This window comes from Callorhinus ursinus, unplaced genomic scaffold (genome assembly GCF_003265705.2).
Source record: "Callorhinus ursinus isolate GAN/ISIS: 27379988/994484 unplaced genomic scaffold, GSC_fseal_2.0 scaffold20, whole genome shotgun sequence".
NCBI classification, from domain to species: domain Eukaryota; kingdom Metazoa; phylum Chordata; class Mammalia; order Carnivora; family Otariidae; genus Callorhinus; species Callorhinus ursinus.
In genome coordinates this window covers 4,749,674-4,767,996 of record NW_027397082.1, presented here as the reverse complement: position 1 = coordinate 4,767,996, position 18,323 = coordinate 4,749,674, and the positions used below count along the sequence as shown (strand labels likewise).

The following is an 18,323-nucleotide window of genomic DNA, read 5'->3' as shown; positions in this document are numbered from 1 at the left end:
AAACCAATTATTCTTAAAATAGATTTAAAAATATTCTTTCAGTTTCCCATAAACTAAATAATAAAACCAAGATCCATTCTTACCAGTATGCCTTTGAGCTCATTCACGGCACTCTCAGAGCCTTTTGAAGATTCTGGCTACAATTTTAAGAAGAAAGCACAATTAATAATTCAGTTTAAAAATACCAAACAGAGATATTTACATGGCAAAGTACTGGCAGCTTCTATTGACTATTTTTTTTTAAAAATTAGGCCTATGTCTTACAGTTAGGAAAAAAGATTAGACAGGTTAGTGCTCCTAAGTAGCGGCGAAACAGAAAATTAGGGGAAGTAGTCAAAGCAAGAGGAATCAAGCTCCCATCTTCTAAATGCCATTTTGTCACTTCTTGTCATCATCATACAGAGAAAAGGTCTGGTAAACACCAGACTTCAAGGATTCAATTTCAAATATTCAGAACTTTTTACAATAAGCGTAGCTGGACGGGTGCCCACAAGCGAGGGGCAGGAGGGAAGGCAGCAGCGCAGGGCAGGCAGCAAGCGACCGGGAAGAAACGTCTCTCAGCTCCGGTAGCTCCAGGGGACTGGCGTGTCTGGTTTCAGGCATTTCATAACAGCACTGAGTCAGGAGCAGGGGTCAGCAAAGAGCCTGGCTTCACAGGAGAATGTTAGCATCACTGGCCACCGAAGCAGTAAGAGAGGCCTTAGAGGGTGCACATGCAATCCCTCCGTCTTACTTGTGAGGAAAGGTGCACCTTGAGAAAGGTTGTATTTGAGTCTTGATGACAAGCCCAGTTGGAATCTGGCGTCTGGCTATGCCATGAACAAAATAACTTGAAATGAAGCTCTGGGGAACACTCGCCCACCCCACAATACCTGAGAGTCTCTGTGGATCCCTTGGCTAACTTAGTGAAGGGAAAATCTAGCACGAGGTTCTCAAAGACCTCTGATCTACCCTGTACCACCTCCTTTCACAAAGGACAGAGATGGAGAGAGACCCTACAGGGAACTCCCTGGCCTCTCATTCCTGGAAGAGGTAAAGCTAATTTCTCTCTCATCGAGATGGGAAGTGATCAATAGCGACCTATAACCCTTTCCTCTCAAAAGCTAATAAAAGAATAAGATCCTGTTCCCATTTTTTTTTTTTAATGGACGTGAGAGAAAGCGGGAGAAAGGGAGCAAGAGAGGGAGAGAGGCAGAGAGAGAGAGAGAGGGAGGGAGAGGGAGAGAGGTCTGCTGCTCAGGTACAAATTGGACGGAGACATTCCACTGTCATGGTCTACGCTTTCTGGGAAACACACGTGTCATCTGCGCCAGTCACAGGTGCCTGTCACAGGTGCCAGTCCAAAGCTCCAAGACACTAATCACAACCATAACAGTATCCACGACGACATCCAGGAATTTAGAAAATATGCGGTTAAATTAGTGTTCGCCAGGCAGGCCTGACTTGTGCAAGTACGCTGTGCAGGGGACAAGCTGTGATGTTTGAGCAAGCGCCCAGGCTCCAGGCCACTCAGTGCTGCCACGCCACCACCTCCGGACTGCAGGCGCCTCCTACAGGCCGGAGCCTGTGACCTGGGCAGGAAAGCACGGCCGTCCTGTGCCGGGGAGTCTGGTAGCGCATGCAGTGACCACTTGTTCCAAGGTTACTGAGCGGGTCATTCAGCACTACCTCTACATGGTTGCATGGTTACCCGTGAAACACCCAGTAGTCCAGTGCTCCTTGTTCAGCTGTTCTCCAGCTCTGAACTGACATTAAATAATGTGTAACTGTTGGAAGAGTCATGGCAAGAAGGAAGAAGGACAAAGTGATCCTCTGAAAAGGAAAGTACATACAGAACACTGATCGCTTAGGATTTAACAGGTTTTCAACACTTTTCTCTCTAAACTAATTTTGCTTCTCTGTGACATTGCATTTTTCTCTAGTCTGTTTGGTTTGGCTGATTCATTCCGAAACAGTTGTGACATGAAAGTCTTAAAAATGTATTTACGTCAAAGATTCCACTGAGACCCCCCGTTTTCAAGCGTTCTCACACTACTGTCCACTTGAGCCTGACAACAACCCTGTGAGTGGGAGAGGGCCGGCACTCTGCCCATTCTTGGGAGAGAAGAGCCTGGGAAGCGGGGGAGTGGGGGGGTGGTAGCGTCTGGCCCCAGCTCCATCAGCAGTGAACTTCAGGCGCCAGACACCGGCAACACGTGGGCCGGACTGAGGGCACTCCGTCCCTCCCCTGGAAAACTGCTCTCCGAGCACTCGCGCCGACCAGCTCTCCATGCAGCCGCGAGAGCTTCCATTTCACTGTACATCAATCTACTCTTGCAGCTGGGTATTCTTTCCCTCTTTCCAACCCCCTTTCCACGGGCAGCCCCCCAACACAACTCCTGCCCTGCCCGGCCACCTCGCCTGCTGGTGACCAAGTGGTGACTTTTAAAGTCCAGCAGAATTTGTACTTAATAGTCATGATACTTGGGGCCCCTGAAGCAGGTGAAGAGGAGCATCCATGAGTGTAAGAAAGAACATTAAAATTTGGTTCAGAAAAAGAAGAAGAAAGAGGACCCATCCGTTGATGCTTTATGACAGGGAGAAAACAAACAAAAAAAACCATTTTTCAAGACAAATATCAAAAACCCTATTGTTGGTCTATTTCGATGCAACACACCTACGAGAGAAGGGAGAACTAGGCTCTAGGCGCTTTGCTAGATCTTGGCGCTCACTGCGGCAGCAGCTGATGTATATGTATAAAACGTTCTCCTTGAAGCGGCCTGGACCAGGTTTGCAAAGATAATGAGATCATACGAACCTATTTTTCAAAAGTTGTCTTAAGTCTGCTCTGACACTATCATGCGATGCCACCTGCCCACCCGGCCCCCCTCCCCTCACACGGAAACAGAAGCCTCAGGAAGGGCAAGGATTTTTGTCTTTTTTGTTTCCTGCTTTATCCCCAGGGCCTAATACAGTACCAGGCACACAGGAGATACTCAATCCATACTTGTTGAATTACACAAAAGGAACTAAAGAAAAGAAAGGGTATGATCATTATTATTTGTTCGGTGTAGCAGTTCATATCAAGCAGAGGACAGCACCTGCAACAACAGGACTTTCTTTCTATACGGATTTAGGTTAACTACAGCTCAAACAGGAGTCCTGAAACATGCCTGTATAAGAGTAGAGGCTTTTATGACACATTAGCCTTATCCTAAGATTTCACAGTCAGCCCTGATGTCGCTTTCATCAAATTTCAAACTTTTACACTTGAAAAAGGAAGCATCACAGGAGGGGGAACATTTAGTCATTCCATACCTTTGCCTTCGGTCTAGCTGTCTGATTAACGGGTCTAAGATGAACTCCCTTTTTAATTCTATCCATCATCTCTTCAACTGCTTGCCTCTTCAGATCCGTGACTTCTTCAGCTATCAAAGAACACACACAGAAATCATCTTATGTTACAAGAAAACAGCTACTTTCTATTCCGATGCACTTTGTAATTAAGCACAGCCGCTTTTCAGACAGAATCGTAAGACATCACAAAACAATTTCCTGAGGTTAACAGCTACCAGGTAGCCACAATTTTTTTTTATTAAAAGAATCTTTTAATAAAAGACCTGTTTTTTTAAAAACTTAGAGTTATAGGGGTGCCTAGGTGGCTCAGTCAGTGAAGTGTCCGACTCTCGATTTCAGCTCAGGTCCTGAGTTCAAGCTCCACGTTAGGCTCCACTTAAATAAAATAAAAATGAAAATAAAATAAAAATTAGAGTCATAAAATTTAAGGTCTAATAATTTGTAGCCTGGAAATCAATATTGGCTCATCTCTGTTAAACAATTAAAGTGGATTCGGTTCCATTTGTCAGCATAATGGTAAGACCTGAATTTCTCCAGCTTCCTAGCTAACTCCAAATATTCATTCGTCTTTGCCTCAGAGATATTTTTATAACATCCTATGTCAAAGAAATCATCCCAAAGAAGGAATAACTATCAAAAAGCCCATTTGAAAGTAAAAGATAAAAAAGATCTGTTAACATGTTGGAAGAAATACGCAGACAGAAGATGAACAGCAGATACGTAAAATCTATTTTTAAATTGCCATCTCTTGTTTAGGAATCACAATGGAAGGAAACATTTAAGCAAACCTTTTTCAAGTCTTTTTAAATTGTCAATGTTAAAAGAAAACATACACCCAGAAATGATTGCAATTAAGTAATTAAATTTGATTAAAAAATTTCAACTGTCTATTGTTTAACCTTTGCGCTATTTTGCCGCAAAACAATAATGCTGTTGAAATATACATGAATTAGATGAATGTAGCTGAGGTGGGCTTAAAGCTATTCATCATAATAATGAAATTTGTCTATTGCACAACAGCTTGACCAAAGGCCCTCAATCGTTTCTGGAATGTTTATCACCATTAATGCCATTCTAGATCTCATGTTTATATCCATCTCATTCACTGCAACCAATATATTTAAGTTTAAATACCTCATGAAGACCTTCCTTTTAGGCCGTTTAGCCTAATTTAGCCTCTACAACATGGGGCATATGGTAGGCACTCAGCAAGAATCCACCTGCTGACTGACTTGTTAAACTTTTGGTTTTATATGGCTGTTAATATTTTTGCTATTTGAGGAGAAATAGCCAAAGTCCAAAAGGACAGTTTCTAAATGGAGGCCATCACAACAATGTCCCCAAGCCAAGGGACAGGAGTGTCAGGCTTTGCACTAATGAGGCTTATTACATCGTGGCTTCTTTTCTACGACGTGGACTTCACGCTAACACTGAGTAGCTATTCCTCTTACGTTACGCCTCAGGGAGCAACCAGAAGAATCCAGAAGGTTCCACCATCCTCACCTTGACAACACCACAGTGATGGGATCACTACTATACCCACTGTACAACCCAAGTCTTCTAATACAGTCCTAACTTCAGATAGAGTCCTGTCATCTTCATGGGCCATTAAAATGTGGGGAATGAAAAGTTCTCAATACCCAAACAGGATTTTTCAGATCCAGATGGCAAGAAAGCATCTTTTGCCAGGCAACATGGGAAACATGGCACTGAAGTCAGAACTCACCCACCAGTAAATGAAAGAAAGCAAAACTGTGGGTTGATCAACTCTGTGCCCTTAAGTAGCATTTTCTTGGGCAGCTTCTGCAGATGGCTCCCAAACATCAACAAGGAGACAGACAAGAAAATTACTATGGAGAGAAATTCATTCATTCATTCATTCACTCACTCACTCATTCAATTTATCTGAATACCTATTATGCACAACATGGTGCTTGTGCTGACCCTACTCAAAGTCAGGGGAGATAAAACCCAGATCTGCAATGTGCAGGTATGGTAAGGGTATGGAATTTATTCCTGAGAATTTTTTTTTTTAAATCCTAAAAAAAAATTTGATTTTTCAGAAAGCCTGCCATTTTGAGTGAGACTTGAGAAGAGCTGCATGGCAACAGGAACAAGGCCGACAAACAGATTAGCGCTCTGTAAGGAAGGACTGAAACCCAATTAAATGCACCATACAAAAACTAATTAAGGCAGACAGATGGAGAATTATGGTCGACACTATTCAAATCTGCTGCAGCATCTAACATAACAGGAATTTAAAGTAGTTTCTTATTTTTGCTTGCCAGAATCATAGTGATAATTCAGAGAAGTGCCACTATCTGTATTGTGTACAGATTATAAACCAGGCTTTAATTTCTTAGTCTTTTCCAAATGTAAAGGCTTAATTGGTCTTAAGGAAAAGAAATCACTCTTATCAGATTCCCTACGTGGGCACAATACAAGGGCAATGCTAGGTTAGCTACACAAGCTTTCGCTCTCACCGACCCTGTTTTTTAACTAGCAAAAAGCAATCTATGTGAACTTCTAAACTATTAAGTGGTTCTAATAAATCTGCAAGGATCACCTACAGAGAGCTCATGGCATGTTTTGTAATTCTTTTTGCGATCATGCAGTTAGTAATTGTCTCACAAAAGCCTGTAATCAGAAGGACAATGGAAATATGCAGGATACTGGAGATTAAAGAAAAGAGACAAATGAAGACAACAGGTCCAATGTCACTGAACTGCCACAGGAAAATCAAATCAAATGTTCTTTGAGTTAGTGCTTCAAGGTCAGTCTTAGATCAGAAAGCTACATGTAATTAATTGAGGCTTAAATTTTAAGACCCACTTGAAAAGTAAGTTCGTTCCTCAAAGAAAAGACCCACAGACAAAACCATCACCTTGTTGCTCAATAAAGCCTTTTTTTATTACCTAGAAGAAACGAAAATGAATTTCTAAGTTCCACAGGATTACTTTTCTCTTTCATTAACATTTTTAAAAAGGCGTTTAAAAAGAATCTTATGCCACCATGATGTACAAAAATTTCTAAAGAACACATCATGGTTGAGTAAGTTTGAATTGGACCTAAGGTCATAAAGTTAAGGATATTTCCTTAACTACAATGATCACAAGAGCCTGCTGAACGAGGACTTCTGCCCCTCAAAGGGTGGTTGGAACCCTGTCTTTCTTTTTTTTTAGCTAACATTTTGAGTATCTGAGTATATGCTGGCTACTAAGCTAAATACTTCACATGTTAGGAGACTCATTAATTCTCACAACCACCCTATGAAATACGGATTATGATTATCCCCACTCAGCAGGCTGGCAAACTGAGGTAAGAAAATGTCAACATATCAATGACCTAAATATTCGATAAACAGCAAGCATATCCCTAAAATCTCAGAACTTGTCCAATACATGCATGCTTATCAAAATTAGAGTTGTTAATTCAAAATTTGTCAATTATTTCTTACATTTAGACCTTAAAACTACGTCTAAAATATTCCACAGACCTTCCCCTACGATTACACTTTTTAAGAGCTATACCCTAGCAATAAAAGTTTCTTCATTCATCAGCTCTGAGAAGCATACCAACTAGCTAGTGAAAGCCATCATAAGATGCTAACAAAAAATAATACTGTGATAGCAAGACTGGTCCCTACTTATAAATGTGAAGTCTAAAGTGTCACAGACAACCCCAATGTTTGATGCTCTGCATTCATTCATCATGCATTTAATCATTGTTGATTTATTCATTCAACAACTATTTTTAGTGTGAACTGTTAATAAGACACTATAAATAACTACCCTGCCAGACAGAGAGAGGCTGCAACCATGTCCGTCTACGGTCCATATCATTTAAGGCGGTACAGTTTTAGGGTGGCTTCAGTTCGAAGTCTCATGAGTGACTTCTGTACCAGTAACTCTACTTAAATATCCCAGGTAACAACCCAACAGCTCAGGAATGAGGGAGAGAACACTGCCCCATATCATGAATCATAAATGAAACATCACTTTCATGAAGAAAACTATATGGTTTCTAACACTGGGGTTAATAAGCTTAGAATACTTTTTTTTTTTTTTTTTAACTTAAGGGTGCTGTTGAGGTTGACAAGCTAATAATGTCATTTACTTAGAAGGGGATATCATTTTATTCTGACTGCCCTCCTGACCCTCTAAGCTTTACCAATTGTCCCAAAACAAGATTGAAACAAACAAAATTTTAAGTTTAATTAGAGTGTCAGGAAGGCTTATAAGCCAGTAACACAGGCTCAGGGCTACCCTGCAAATCGCCAAAGACAAGACTTCTGAATCCTGCAATGCCTGTGGCAAGCAGAATGTCCCTTTCAGCAGGACTATGAGAGGAATAGGTTCCAAAGGGTTTGTAGGAGGCAGGCACCAAAAGTCAATTTATACAGATGAAATCAACTAGCTTTCATCTGTAATGGTGCTGTGAGTTTTTGGCAAAGAAGGATAGGGCTAGGTCTAAACTTGGATTCATTGAAGGTGCATGCAAGCTGCGAGAGACTTGCAGGCAGGAGCAAGCCTTCAAAGAGCTTGCAATCAGTTCCAGGGGAGAGACGTGGAAATAACCCCAAACACATCAGAGGCTGGGAGGGGGGGGAGCATTATAAAATCTGAAGCAAAATGCTACCGCAACGCACAGCAATGAGCCAATACTAAGGAGCTAACCCTCAGAAACAAGAGGAAGTGGAGGGCAGAGCCTGGAACCTACACAGGAGCCGTGGAATCAGAGCCCCCTGCCCGGGAAAGCTCTGAACAGAGGAAAGGCAGCAGAGCAATTCTGGAATGAGGACACACAGAGCACGGGCATAGGGGGCTTTGAGGTCACGGTCCAGCCACAAGGTAGAGCAGACGTACAGAACTGAGGCTGAAGTAACATCAGAAAACCACTGCTAAGCAGCCTACAGGGTTTGGACTCTACTGTGATGCAGTGAGAACACAGCAATGTCACAGGATGTGGGACATCGATCTGAGAACGTCACCCTGCCAATGGTAGGAAAGTGGCTGGACTGCATCGATGAACCTGGGGGCAGGAAAAGGGGGCCAAGAAGTCCACACCAGACTGGGCTTGAACCAGGCAAATCCGCCATGCTTTGTAGCTAACAGGTGCTGAGCAAACATGCTGAGTTGAATGTGGGTTCTACTGGTCTACCCGCAGCTCTGTGAGCCAGCCCTACTCCTGGCTGCCAATGCCTCTGCTCAGGGGGAAGGTCTTCTCCCTCCACTTCCATCAGTTCACGTTATCCTCGACTTCTCCCCTCTCCAGCGAGTCAGACTCCTGTGAATTGCACCTTCCGGAGCTGCTCCTGGATTTAAACGCTTTTTTCTGTCTCCACCCTCGTCTGAGCCGTGTGCATCTGAATGACGGACAGCCACCCCCATCCTCTCTCGTTCCTCTGCAGTCTGCTCCCTGTCCTCTCGCTGCAAACAGTGTGACTGCTTTAAAAAGACAAACCTCACCATGTCACACCCCTACTTAAAACTCCTCCTGTCCTTAGGATACATTTCAAAATCTTGACCACAGCCTTCAGAATCTGGCTCAGACTTCCTCTCTTGCACCCCATGTTCCAGTAAATACCAACCTTTGTTCCGTTTCCTAATGTGCCAAGCTCCTTCCCCACTCTGGACCTTTGATTCAGTTGCCCCACTATGGGAACTACTTTTATTCTGAATACCCCCATCCTGACTTCCTAAATCCAAACTACTCGGCTTAAGCATCTCTTCCTGATACCAGCAGTCCCTCTCCTTCCTCTCTTAGAAACGTGTGCTCTTCCTCCAGGTAATCGTCCTTATTTACTTCCTGCCTCCCCCTCTCATGTCACTTCTATGTCTTCTGTCTCCAGCACGCAGCACGAGACCAGTACATAGCAGGTGCTTGATCAAGTCTCAGTTCACTTGCTATCAACTCTAAAAAGTCTTTCCCCAAACCCCTCACCTGGAATCACTCCCTCTCTTTCCTTTATACCTCCTCCTGGAGAGAACCTCATCCTGTAGAGAAGACATATCCCAGTAGATCGCACATTACAGGTGACCTGCTGTAGACAAGGAACCACATGAAGGCAGGGACCATTACCTTGTTCCTTCTTAGCAGCTGCTAGGTTCACATTTCTCCCCAGATAATCTGTTCACAGTCAAAGAACTCAAAGACTGTGTGTGTTGCTGAAAACCTGGGCTGAAACCACTGAAAGTAAACCAAAGGGGTTGAGAATTACTTGTTTCTGGTTGAGCCGCCTTTTCTTTCTTAGCACCACTGCCGCTGGGATGGGATCGCTTCCGGATCATGGACATGAGGGATCTTTGGGAGAAAAAAAAAGAACGACAGAAGATTACTGGACACCTGACGATTCAAGAAATAAAATGTACTGATGCAAAATAATCAGTAAAAATCCAATTCTTCTCTAGGTGCATAAATGGATAGCTAGAATTTAGGAGTCTACTTTCCACTTGTAATAAATTACTGAACTTTTCAGCACTTTAAGGAAGAGAAAGAGGTCTCATCCCTTTCTGCGTGGAACCAAACTCATTACTCTAAGAAGGGAGCCACTATAATTACCATTACAATACTGGGCAAGGTAAAACAGAAAAAATAGCCAATATCCATACCTACAATTCAGAAAGAGCTATCTATGTAATACGTTTGAGGGAGAGGGAAAAATCAAAGAATTAGGGGATGTTTTCAGTAAACATTTACCTGTGAAATATGGGCATAAAACATCTGAATCTGAGTGACACAGAACAGATACTTAAGGGATAAAATACATTTAGACCACAGTCTCTCTGGTCCATGTTTACAAAATCTATATAAAATCCAAATCATGAAAAATTTGACCACATTAAAATTTTAAGACCTCCACATATTAAAAGACACCATAAAGAATAAGAAGAAGTCAGAGGAGCATGTGACTCTTGATCTCAGAGTTGTGAGTTTGAGCCCCACGTTGGGTGTAGAAACTACTTAACTTAAAAAAATTTTTTAAACAAGAACTTAAAAAAAGAATAAAAAGAAACTCAAAGAGCAACAAGAAAAAGCATACAACCAACAGAAAAAATGGACAAAAGCCTTGAAACTCCATAAAAGAGTAGTCCAAATCTCCAAAACATGTACCAGAAAGAGTGCTTGACTTCACTAGCTACTAGAAAAACACAAATGAAACCCACATTGAGATATTACTACACAGTCATCATCAAACAGGCAAGAAATTGCAAGTATGATAATATCAAGTGTCGGTAGGTCTGTAGAATAACAAGAAGACAATGGATGAACTTCAAACTGAAGACGGTAGATGAGCCGATGGTGCCACTTTGGAAAACCCGTCTGGCATTATCCAGTGGAGCTGAAGACAGACAGATCCTAGGAGCCAGGGATTTCACTTCTATCCTACAGAAATGCAAGCCCTTGTGCACCAGGATTCATTTGCCAGAATGTTTGTGTAGAATTTCCAGAACTTCCCTGAACTGGTAATAACTCAAATGTACAAGGGCCATAATGGATAAACACATTCTCAGATGTTTATAAAATAGATTATGGGGACGCCTGGGTGGCTCAGTTGGTTAAGCGGCTGCCTTCGGCTCAGGTCGTGATCCCAGGGTCCTGGGATCGAGTCCCATGTCGGGCTCCCTGCTCAGCAGGGAGCCTGCTTCTCCCTCTCCCTCTGCCTGCCTCTCTGCCTACTTGTGCTCTCTCTCTCTCTAATAAATAAATAAAATCTTTAACAAATAGATTATGTATCCATGAATGTGGATGAATTTCAGCTACCCAACAGAACATGGATGAACCTTACAAAATAACGTAGAGTAAAAAGAACAAGACCCAAATGAATACAGTAAAATTCCAATTATACAGTTAGGGAAAAAAATGTATATTTATAGGAGTTCAGGGATATATATGTAGGAAAAATCTGTTTCTTTAAAAACAGGCTACCAGTATTTTTATTTCTTGATTTGGATGGCAAACACATGATGTTCACTTCATATTACTTTTAAACTGTATGTAAGTTGGTGTATGTTCCTACATATATATGTTATCAGTCTCCCCTCAAAAAAGTTTACAAAAAAAAAACAAATGAACCAAGGATTCTTGAACTATATTATAAAAATGTTCATTATAAATATTCTCGGTGTGGTAAACCGGATTTGACAAAATTCAGTCATGAGGAAGCCAAGCTGGGAATGCTACGTCTAGAAAAAGGGGCACCTGGATGCACATGGCAATACCTGGCTGAGGAAAGAACAACTCCGTGTTTCTTAATCACCATAATTTTTAGATTTTTTTTAAATTTCTTAGTTCTGCCTTGAGATCTATTATTAATCCCCTCTCTAACTACCTTTTCTTAAAATTCCCAAACACATTGAACAATCTCTTGCAAAGCACAGGGAAAAGAAAGCACTACACTCAGCTCTACCCTGTGAGGTTTCTAGAACTTACCAACAAGCATACTTTATTCCTGAAGTTGGGAGAAATGAAATCATGCAAACTTTATTTGTGCGTGTTCCCCATTCCGTCACTGCAGGCAGGACTACTCAATGTCTACAGGCTAACATTCCATGGTAGCGTGGGGCTTGGAGGGGGTTGTCCCCAGGCAGGGCCTCATCTTATCCTCTCCCAACACTGCAGTGAACCCACCGCTGACTCTGAAATTTTCAAGATTACAAAGCAGGAAGATATTCGTACTGCTTAGAATATTTGTATATGTTGGGCGCCTGGGTGGCTCAGTCGTTAAGCGTCTGCCTTCGGCTCAGGTCATGATCCCAGGGTCCTGGGATCGAGCCCCGCATCGGGCTCCCTGCTCGGCGGGAAGCCTGCTTCTCCCTCTCCCACTCCCCCCTGCTTGTGTTCCCTCTCTTGCTGTGTCTCTCTCTGTCAAATAAATAAATAAAATCTTTAAAAAAAAAAAAAGAGTATTTGTATATGTTTACATAAATGAAGTGAAAATCGATGCTCATCACTGTGAACCACCTAAATAGATGAGAGGAAGTGTTAACTTTCACTGTTCGGAATTAAAGTATAAGCTGGAGCCTCCTACGTGCCCAGAGGAGAATCATCTGTAATATTTTTAAAAAGAGCCCTCTGTCAAGATGGGGCTTAGATTACAATAAAGCAGGTCTCACAGGACAGATGAGAAGATCAGGATAAGACATCTGGGACCTATAATCCAACCTCTGGCTAAAATTGCCCCATTTCACAGTCAGTTCAATTGAATGCATAAAAGCAAGAGCCCCCAAAGATGGCACAGTTTGGTGGAAAATATTTACTTTGAAATTCTTTAATCAGTGTTTCTCATGCCACTGTGATGGTTAATGTTGTAAGTCAGCCTGGCTGGGTCATGGGATACTCAGATATGTGGTCCAACATTATTCTGGGTATTTCTGTGAGGGTTTTGGATAAGATTAACATTTAAATTGGTAGCCTGAGTAAAGCAGACTACTCCCTAATGTGGGTGGGCCTCACACAATCAGTGGAAGGCCTGAATAAAACAAAAGGATGACCCTTCCCTAAGTAAAACAGAATTCCTCCTGCCTGACTACCTTGACATAAGGACATCTGCTTTCCCTGCTTCCAGACTTGAAACACTGCCTCTTCCTGGGTCTGGAGCCTGCTGACCTGCAGACTGAGACCACACCATAGGCTCTCCTTTGGCTCCAGGTTTTCGACTCACCCTGCAACTTGCCAGAGTCCATAATCATGGGAATTAATTCCTTAGAATAAACCTTGTATGTGAATGGACATGATGTATACACATGTATGTATACATATACATACACACCCCTACTGGTTCTGTTTCTCTGGAGAACACTGACTAATACACCAATAAACCTACCCTTCCCCCTTAAGGCACACCTGCCCAGGACCTCTCCTGTGTTCCCTACTGCTGGTACAACATGACCAAGGTCTACTTTCTTCCTCGACTTCCTCTCGCCCACCTGTCCCCTGGGTCAAATGAGCAGGCCCTAGTCTTTTTTTTTTTTTTTTTTCCCCCGCTTTCATTTCTATCTATGATCTCTGTCAGGGTGAAATAAATGAGGCTCAGGAACAAAGTTAGAAAACCTTAACTGGTGGATTTAAAGTCCATTGAAACTCAATACATATGCAAATATATTTCTTTGACAAGAAAGTACTCCTTACCAAAAAAAAAAAAAAAAAAAATCTTTCTACTGAGAAATTACATCTTCTACTACTTAAATTCATCTTAAAATAAAAATTATTCATGTTATTCAATGAAAATTTTCTTTAAAGGGCCTTATAAAAGAGTTCATGCTTTAGACATACATAGTCTGAATCCTACATTCATTTCTCAGTAAAACTGTAAAGTGCTCTTTGGGAAAATATTCTATTTAGGTTATACTTTACTTTTAATTCCAAGGGCTTCCAGATTTGTGAGACTAAAAATTAAAGGCCAACAAGCAAGACTATAATCATGTTTTTAATATTCTCCCTCCTCATAGACAGAAGTGACCTTTCTTATCAGCTCAAAATTCTACACCTTAGAGAAAGATCAAAGTGATGAATCTCCTATTTTAAGTGTCAAATTCAGGATATCTCCAACAGATTTTAGCTACCCAGGACAGAAAGAATTTAAAATACCTGAAATTCTTTCAATGGACTCTTGGATCAATCATGTGTAAAAATTATTCTGCCTTGGCTACTTCACTGGCTCAAAGTAGATTATGTCATACCCTCCTCAGTAAGAAAAACTAATGAGAATCTTTTTAAAAGGCAGTTTCATTTTCATTGTCGTGTGGGGGGAACAGGCTACACATTCTATTCACACAGATCAGCAAAGGTGCAAAGTAGGAATAAATGGCCTCTCTGTGTGAAAGGATTAAACAAATCACATGAGTTAATGAAAGGTAAAAAATCTAGGAAAAGTTTAAATTCCATTTGTTCAAGAATAAGTTATACAGAAACAGCCATGACAAGGAAGTTGTGTCCTGAGTAACTCTGGGTGGTGGAATGAAGAACCACGAAGGAGGAAAGCTTGCCTCTAGGTTTCCTGGGGTGTACCGTGCTTAATTCAGGCACTCGATACCACCAAGTCACCTCAGGCTCCAGAAAAAGTGAATTCTTGTCTGCATATATGATTCCCTGTCACAAGAATGTAAACCCAATTTCTTCTTCTTATGGAAGGTTCCTCTCTCGGCATTATTAAAGGTTTAAATATGAGGTTAGGGATAAAACATAATTAGCACTCCGAGCTTAATTACCAGTGTGTAACAATTAGTACTGATAAGTTTTTGTTTTGTTTAGTACTTTTATTTTTTAAAGTAAATGAACAAACCAGAGCTTTTCAAATTCAAATTAGGGCAAGAAAAGATTAAAAAAAAAAAAAAACATTTGGGGAAAAGCTCAAAATTCCTTGGGGCTTTTTCCAGTTAAAGGAAATCCTAACGTCATGGGCTGAAATCCTAACGTCATGGGCTGAAATCTTAACATTGAAGTATCAAACTTCTTAAATGAATGTCCAGCTCCTGGGTTTGGAACATCCACATGGGATCTGAACATCTATAGCAGAGGAAAGTGGCAGGCCACAAGAATGTTTCTGCCAGGTGTTTCTTAGGGCCCTTTCTATAAATAGGACAAAAGAAGGGAGTGATAGTTTGGTCTTCAGAAAAATTTTCTGAGAGGGGCGCCTGGGTGGCTCGGTGAGCTGAGCGGCTGCCTTGGGCTCAGGTCATGATCTCAGGGTCCTGGGATGGAGCCCCACATCGGGCTCCCTGCTCAGCAGGGAACCTGCTTCTCCCTCTCCTCCCTGCTTGTGCTCTCTCTCATGATCTTTCTCTCAAATAAGTAAAATCTTAGAAAAATAAAAATTTAAAATTAAAAAAAAAAAAAAAGAAAGAAAATTTTCTGAGAGAAATACCAGCCAGTTTGTTTCAGAGTTTCTAGCGCCCACCCCTCCGAGGACAAGGATGCAATCTAAGACAGTAGTCCTGGGTTCTGTTTTTAAGGAAGGGATCCCACTAGCACACACTTCAGGTTCTCTGACGAGGAACGACTCAATGCAGAGCCGTCTCCCTGCGCAGGCTTACCGGATGGGATTGGGGGGAGGCGGGGGGAGCGGCGGTGGAGGTGGAGGTGGTGGAGGTACGCAATTCTCAGACTGGTTCACCCGTTTCTGGAGTTCATCAACTGCACAGAGAACAAGCATTCAGAAAGGAGCCGAAACAAGCCACTAAGCACCTTTTACACACATAAAGGAAAAAAAAAAAAGTAACCTCTCTCAAAATCAAATTCATGGTATTAAGGCAAAGTTAGAAATCTCAGGATGAAACTGCAGAACACCTTAGCCTTTTCATCATCCAGGCTGCGACCACTAATACAAGAGGGGCCTGACGTAGGTTACAAGAAAACATCACTGTCTTATGGCCGTATGTACAACTATGGAAAAGAAAAATAATTCAGGACAACGGCTGGATGGGTGGGAGGTAAGGATTGAGTAGGCTGAAGAAATATTTGTTAACAAGGGCATGTATTACTCAAAACACTAAGAAATTGTGAATACTTGACTTTTAAAGGGTATAGACCAGGAACTAATTTTTAAAGATGACATTTAGTAATGAATTTTAATAACATACTTTCCTCCTCCACCTAATTTCCTTCCAAAGTTGCAAATCCTGGAGTTCTTGGTTTTAACCAGACTCAGACTCTCAAATGTCTGTAACTTCAGAAACTTTTTGCTCTTCTGAAGGAGCATTCTGGAAATAGAATTTATACACTCAATTCATTCACGTCCTTAATGAAGCAGGTATTTTGGCACCAATAATGTGAAAGGGTCTATGCTTGGTGCTGTTCAAGACACAGTTTATGAGTTCAAGGAGCTCGATTTCAATGTTCATTGCAGATGCGAATACCTCTAAGACGGGCTCCAGTAGGCTCTAGGTACAGAATACTGTGTGCACTCAGGAATGGCTCCCTCTGTCCGCAGCCATTCCTCTCTCCATGAACGACTGCACCCCCAATGATCTGCCTGTTTATTTCTACTCTCAACACTTAAATAAGCAGTGTGGGCCATCTCTCTGAGGGCTAAGAGTCCTCTAGTTATTCATATGCATGTGTCTGTCTCTCCAAAGAGAGTTTGAGTTCCTCAAGGACAAAAGGCATGGTTTCTTTTCTTCTAGATTTCTTTTAGTATCCTAGGGTATGGCTGGCTATACACACAGCAGATACTAAATAAAACATACTCAACACTAAATCTCAGGTTCTCTTTTGTGTCTTCCCCCTCCATAAATAAAAAAGATGGCTTTGGCCACAGGCTGCCTGGATATTCACTTAAAAAGAATGGAACACTTCTTAATTTTAGATCAGTTTTTTAAAAAGTAAATTGCAAGTCATTTTCATTGTGGGTTAGAAAGCACTGGATGTTTTTTTAAAGGGGAAAAAAAGCCTACTTGGTTCTTCTATACGGATTTCAAAATTCTAGTATAAAATTAACCAAAAATACCTCAAGTGAATACTGAAGCTGTTATAAAAGGGAACGACCTGCCTCCTTAAATCACCTACCTTCCAACAGAAACTTATTACTTATCCCTGTGTAATAATCCAATTCACACATTCCTGTCAAGCCTTCTGGAACTGAATGAATAAATCCTTTGATTTAAATATCCCCTGGTGTTTTAAAAGTTTTTCCATTTAATATACATATTGTTGCCCATTTTATTGTTAGGTGTGACACTGAAAGTATTAGTTCATGGGTATAATTAGACCACAGATGAGGGTTGTATGAACCTTAAAAGTTTCTTTTTAAAAACGCACCCTAAGGGTCGCCTGGGTGGCTCAGTCGGGCAAGCATCGGACTCTTAATTTTGGCTCAGGTCATGATCTCAGGGTCATGAGATCGAGCCCCACATCAGGCTCAGCATTGGGTGTGGAGCCTGCTTGGGATTCTCTCTCTCTCCCTCTGCCCCTCCCCTACAACCCTGCTGGTTCCCATGCTCTCTCTAAAAAAGGAAAGGGAAAAAAAAAAAAAACCCTCCCTAAAATGAACAAAATAAATACTCAATGAATACACCTATCTGTCCTATCGGAAGCCCTGAGAAATGCTGAAATGTTGGTCTTCCCAGATTAGCTGTATCTTTGTCTCTTCATTCTGTATGGGAAGCTCACACATGCTCTGACTCCACAGAGAAGTCGAAGTGCTTGTGAATTCCTGGACTACGGTGGCCGTTCTACTGAACCAATCTTGGTCTTTCTGTGTAGCATTCAGCAAGTGTTCTGGACTAGCTACGGGCCGGGGTTTGTGCTGGGCGCGCGGAATTCACAGACTACTCAGACACAGCAGCCCACTGGACACTTACTGGAATGCTTTAAATCTCTGGCTTTCTCCTCCGAATTCTGGTATTTCAATTCCAATTCTCTTTTATCCTCCTCCAGAAGCCCTAGCTGCTGTTTGAGGCTGCGAATCTCTCTGTGGAGTGCTGCATTTTCTAGCTGCTCTTCTAAGTCTTTCACCTGCAATTCACAAACAGACTTTTGTAGCTCTTCCTTTGTCAAGAAAAAATAAAGCGGGGAAAATCAGTTTCCCTTTACTTTGCATTTCGTAGCAAAGAGACACCAATCCATCTTAAAAACCACACAAATTCTGGAGTATAGACGATACTAAAATACCAGCTATTGAAGTCAATATATATTGCAAACTTAATGTCTCAGATAATTAGGTGTTGAAACATGGGTCAAAAAGGTAAAATATCTAAGAAATTCATGTAAAACTGATTATTAGCTTCGTACCCTTTTTTAAATTTTTTTATTGTTATGTTAATCACCATATATTACATCATTAGTTTTTGATGTAGTGTTCCATGATTCATTGTTTGTTCATAACACCCAGTGCTCCACGCAGAATGTGCCCTCTTTAATACCCATCACCAGGCTAAGCCATCCCCCCTCCCCCCTCCCCTCTAGAACCCTCAGTTTGTTTTTCAGACTCCATCGTCTCTCATGGTTCGTCTCCCCCTAGGACTTACTCCCCTTCATTCTTCCCCTCC

The 18,323-nt window shown here is 41.6% G+C and overlaps 1 protein-coding gene across 6 annotated transcripts in view; it reads right to left on the bottom strand.

Moving 5' to 3' along the window:
• The window catches only part of SHTN1 (shootin 1), a 104,253-nt gene that overhangs the window by 26,290 nt on the left and 59,640 nt on the right, over positions 1 to 18,323 (bottom strand). For all 6 annotated transcript variants that reach the window (XM_025880609.2, XM_073904133.1, XM_073904134.1 and 3 more), the window contains 5 exons: positions 17,637 to 17,790; positions 15,372 to 15,471; positions 9,557 to 9,639; positions 3,298 to 3,407; positions 84 to 137 (listed from right to left, as the gene is read on the bottom strand). In XM_025880609.2, coding sequence (XP_025736394.1) covers positions 84 to 137; positions 3,298 to 3,407; positions 9,557 to 9,639; positions 15,372 to 15,471; positions 17,637 to 17,790 — 501 coding nt within the window. The remainder of the gene's footprint in view (positions 1 to 83; positions 138 to 3,297; positions 3,408 to 9,556; positions 9,640 to 15,371; positions 15,472 to 17,636; positions 17,791 to 18,323) is intronic.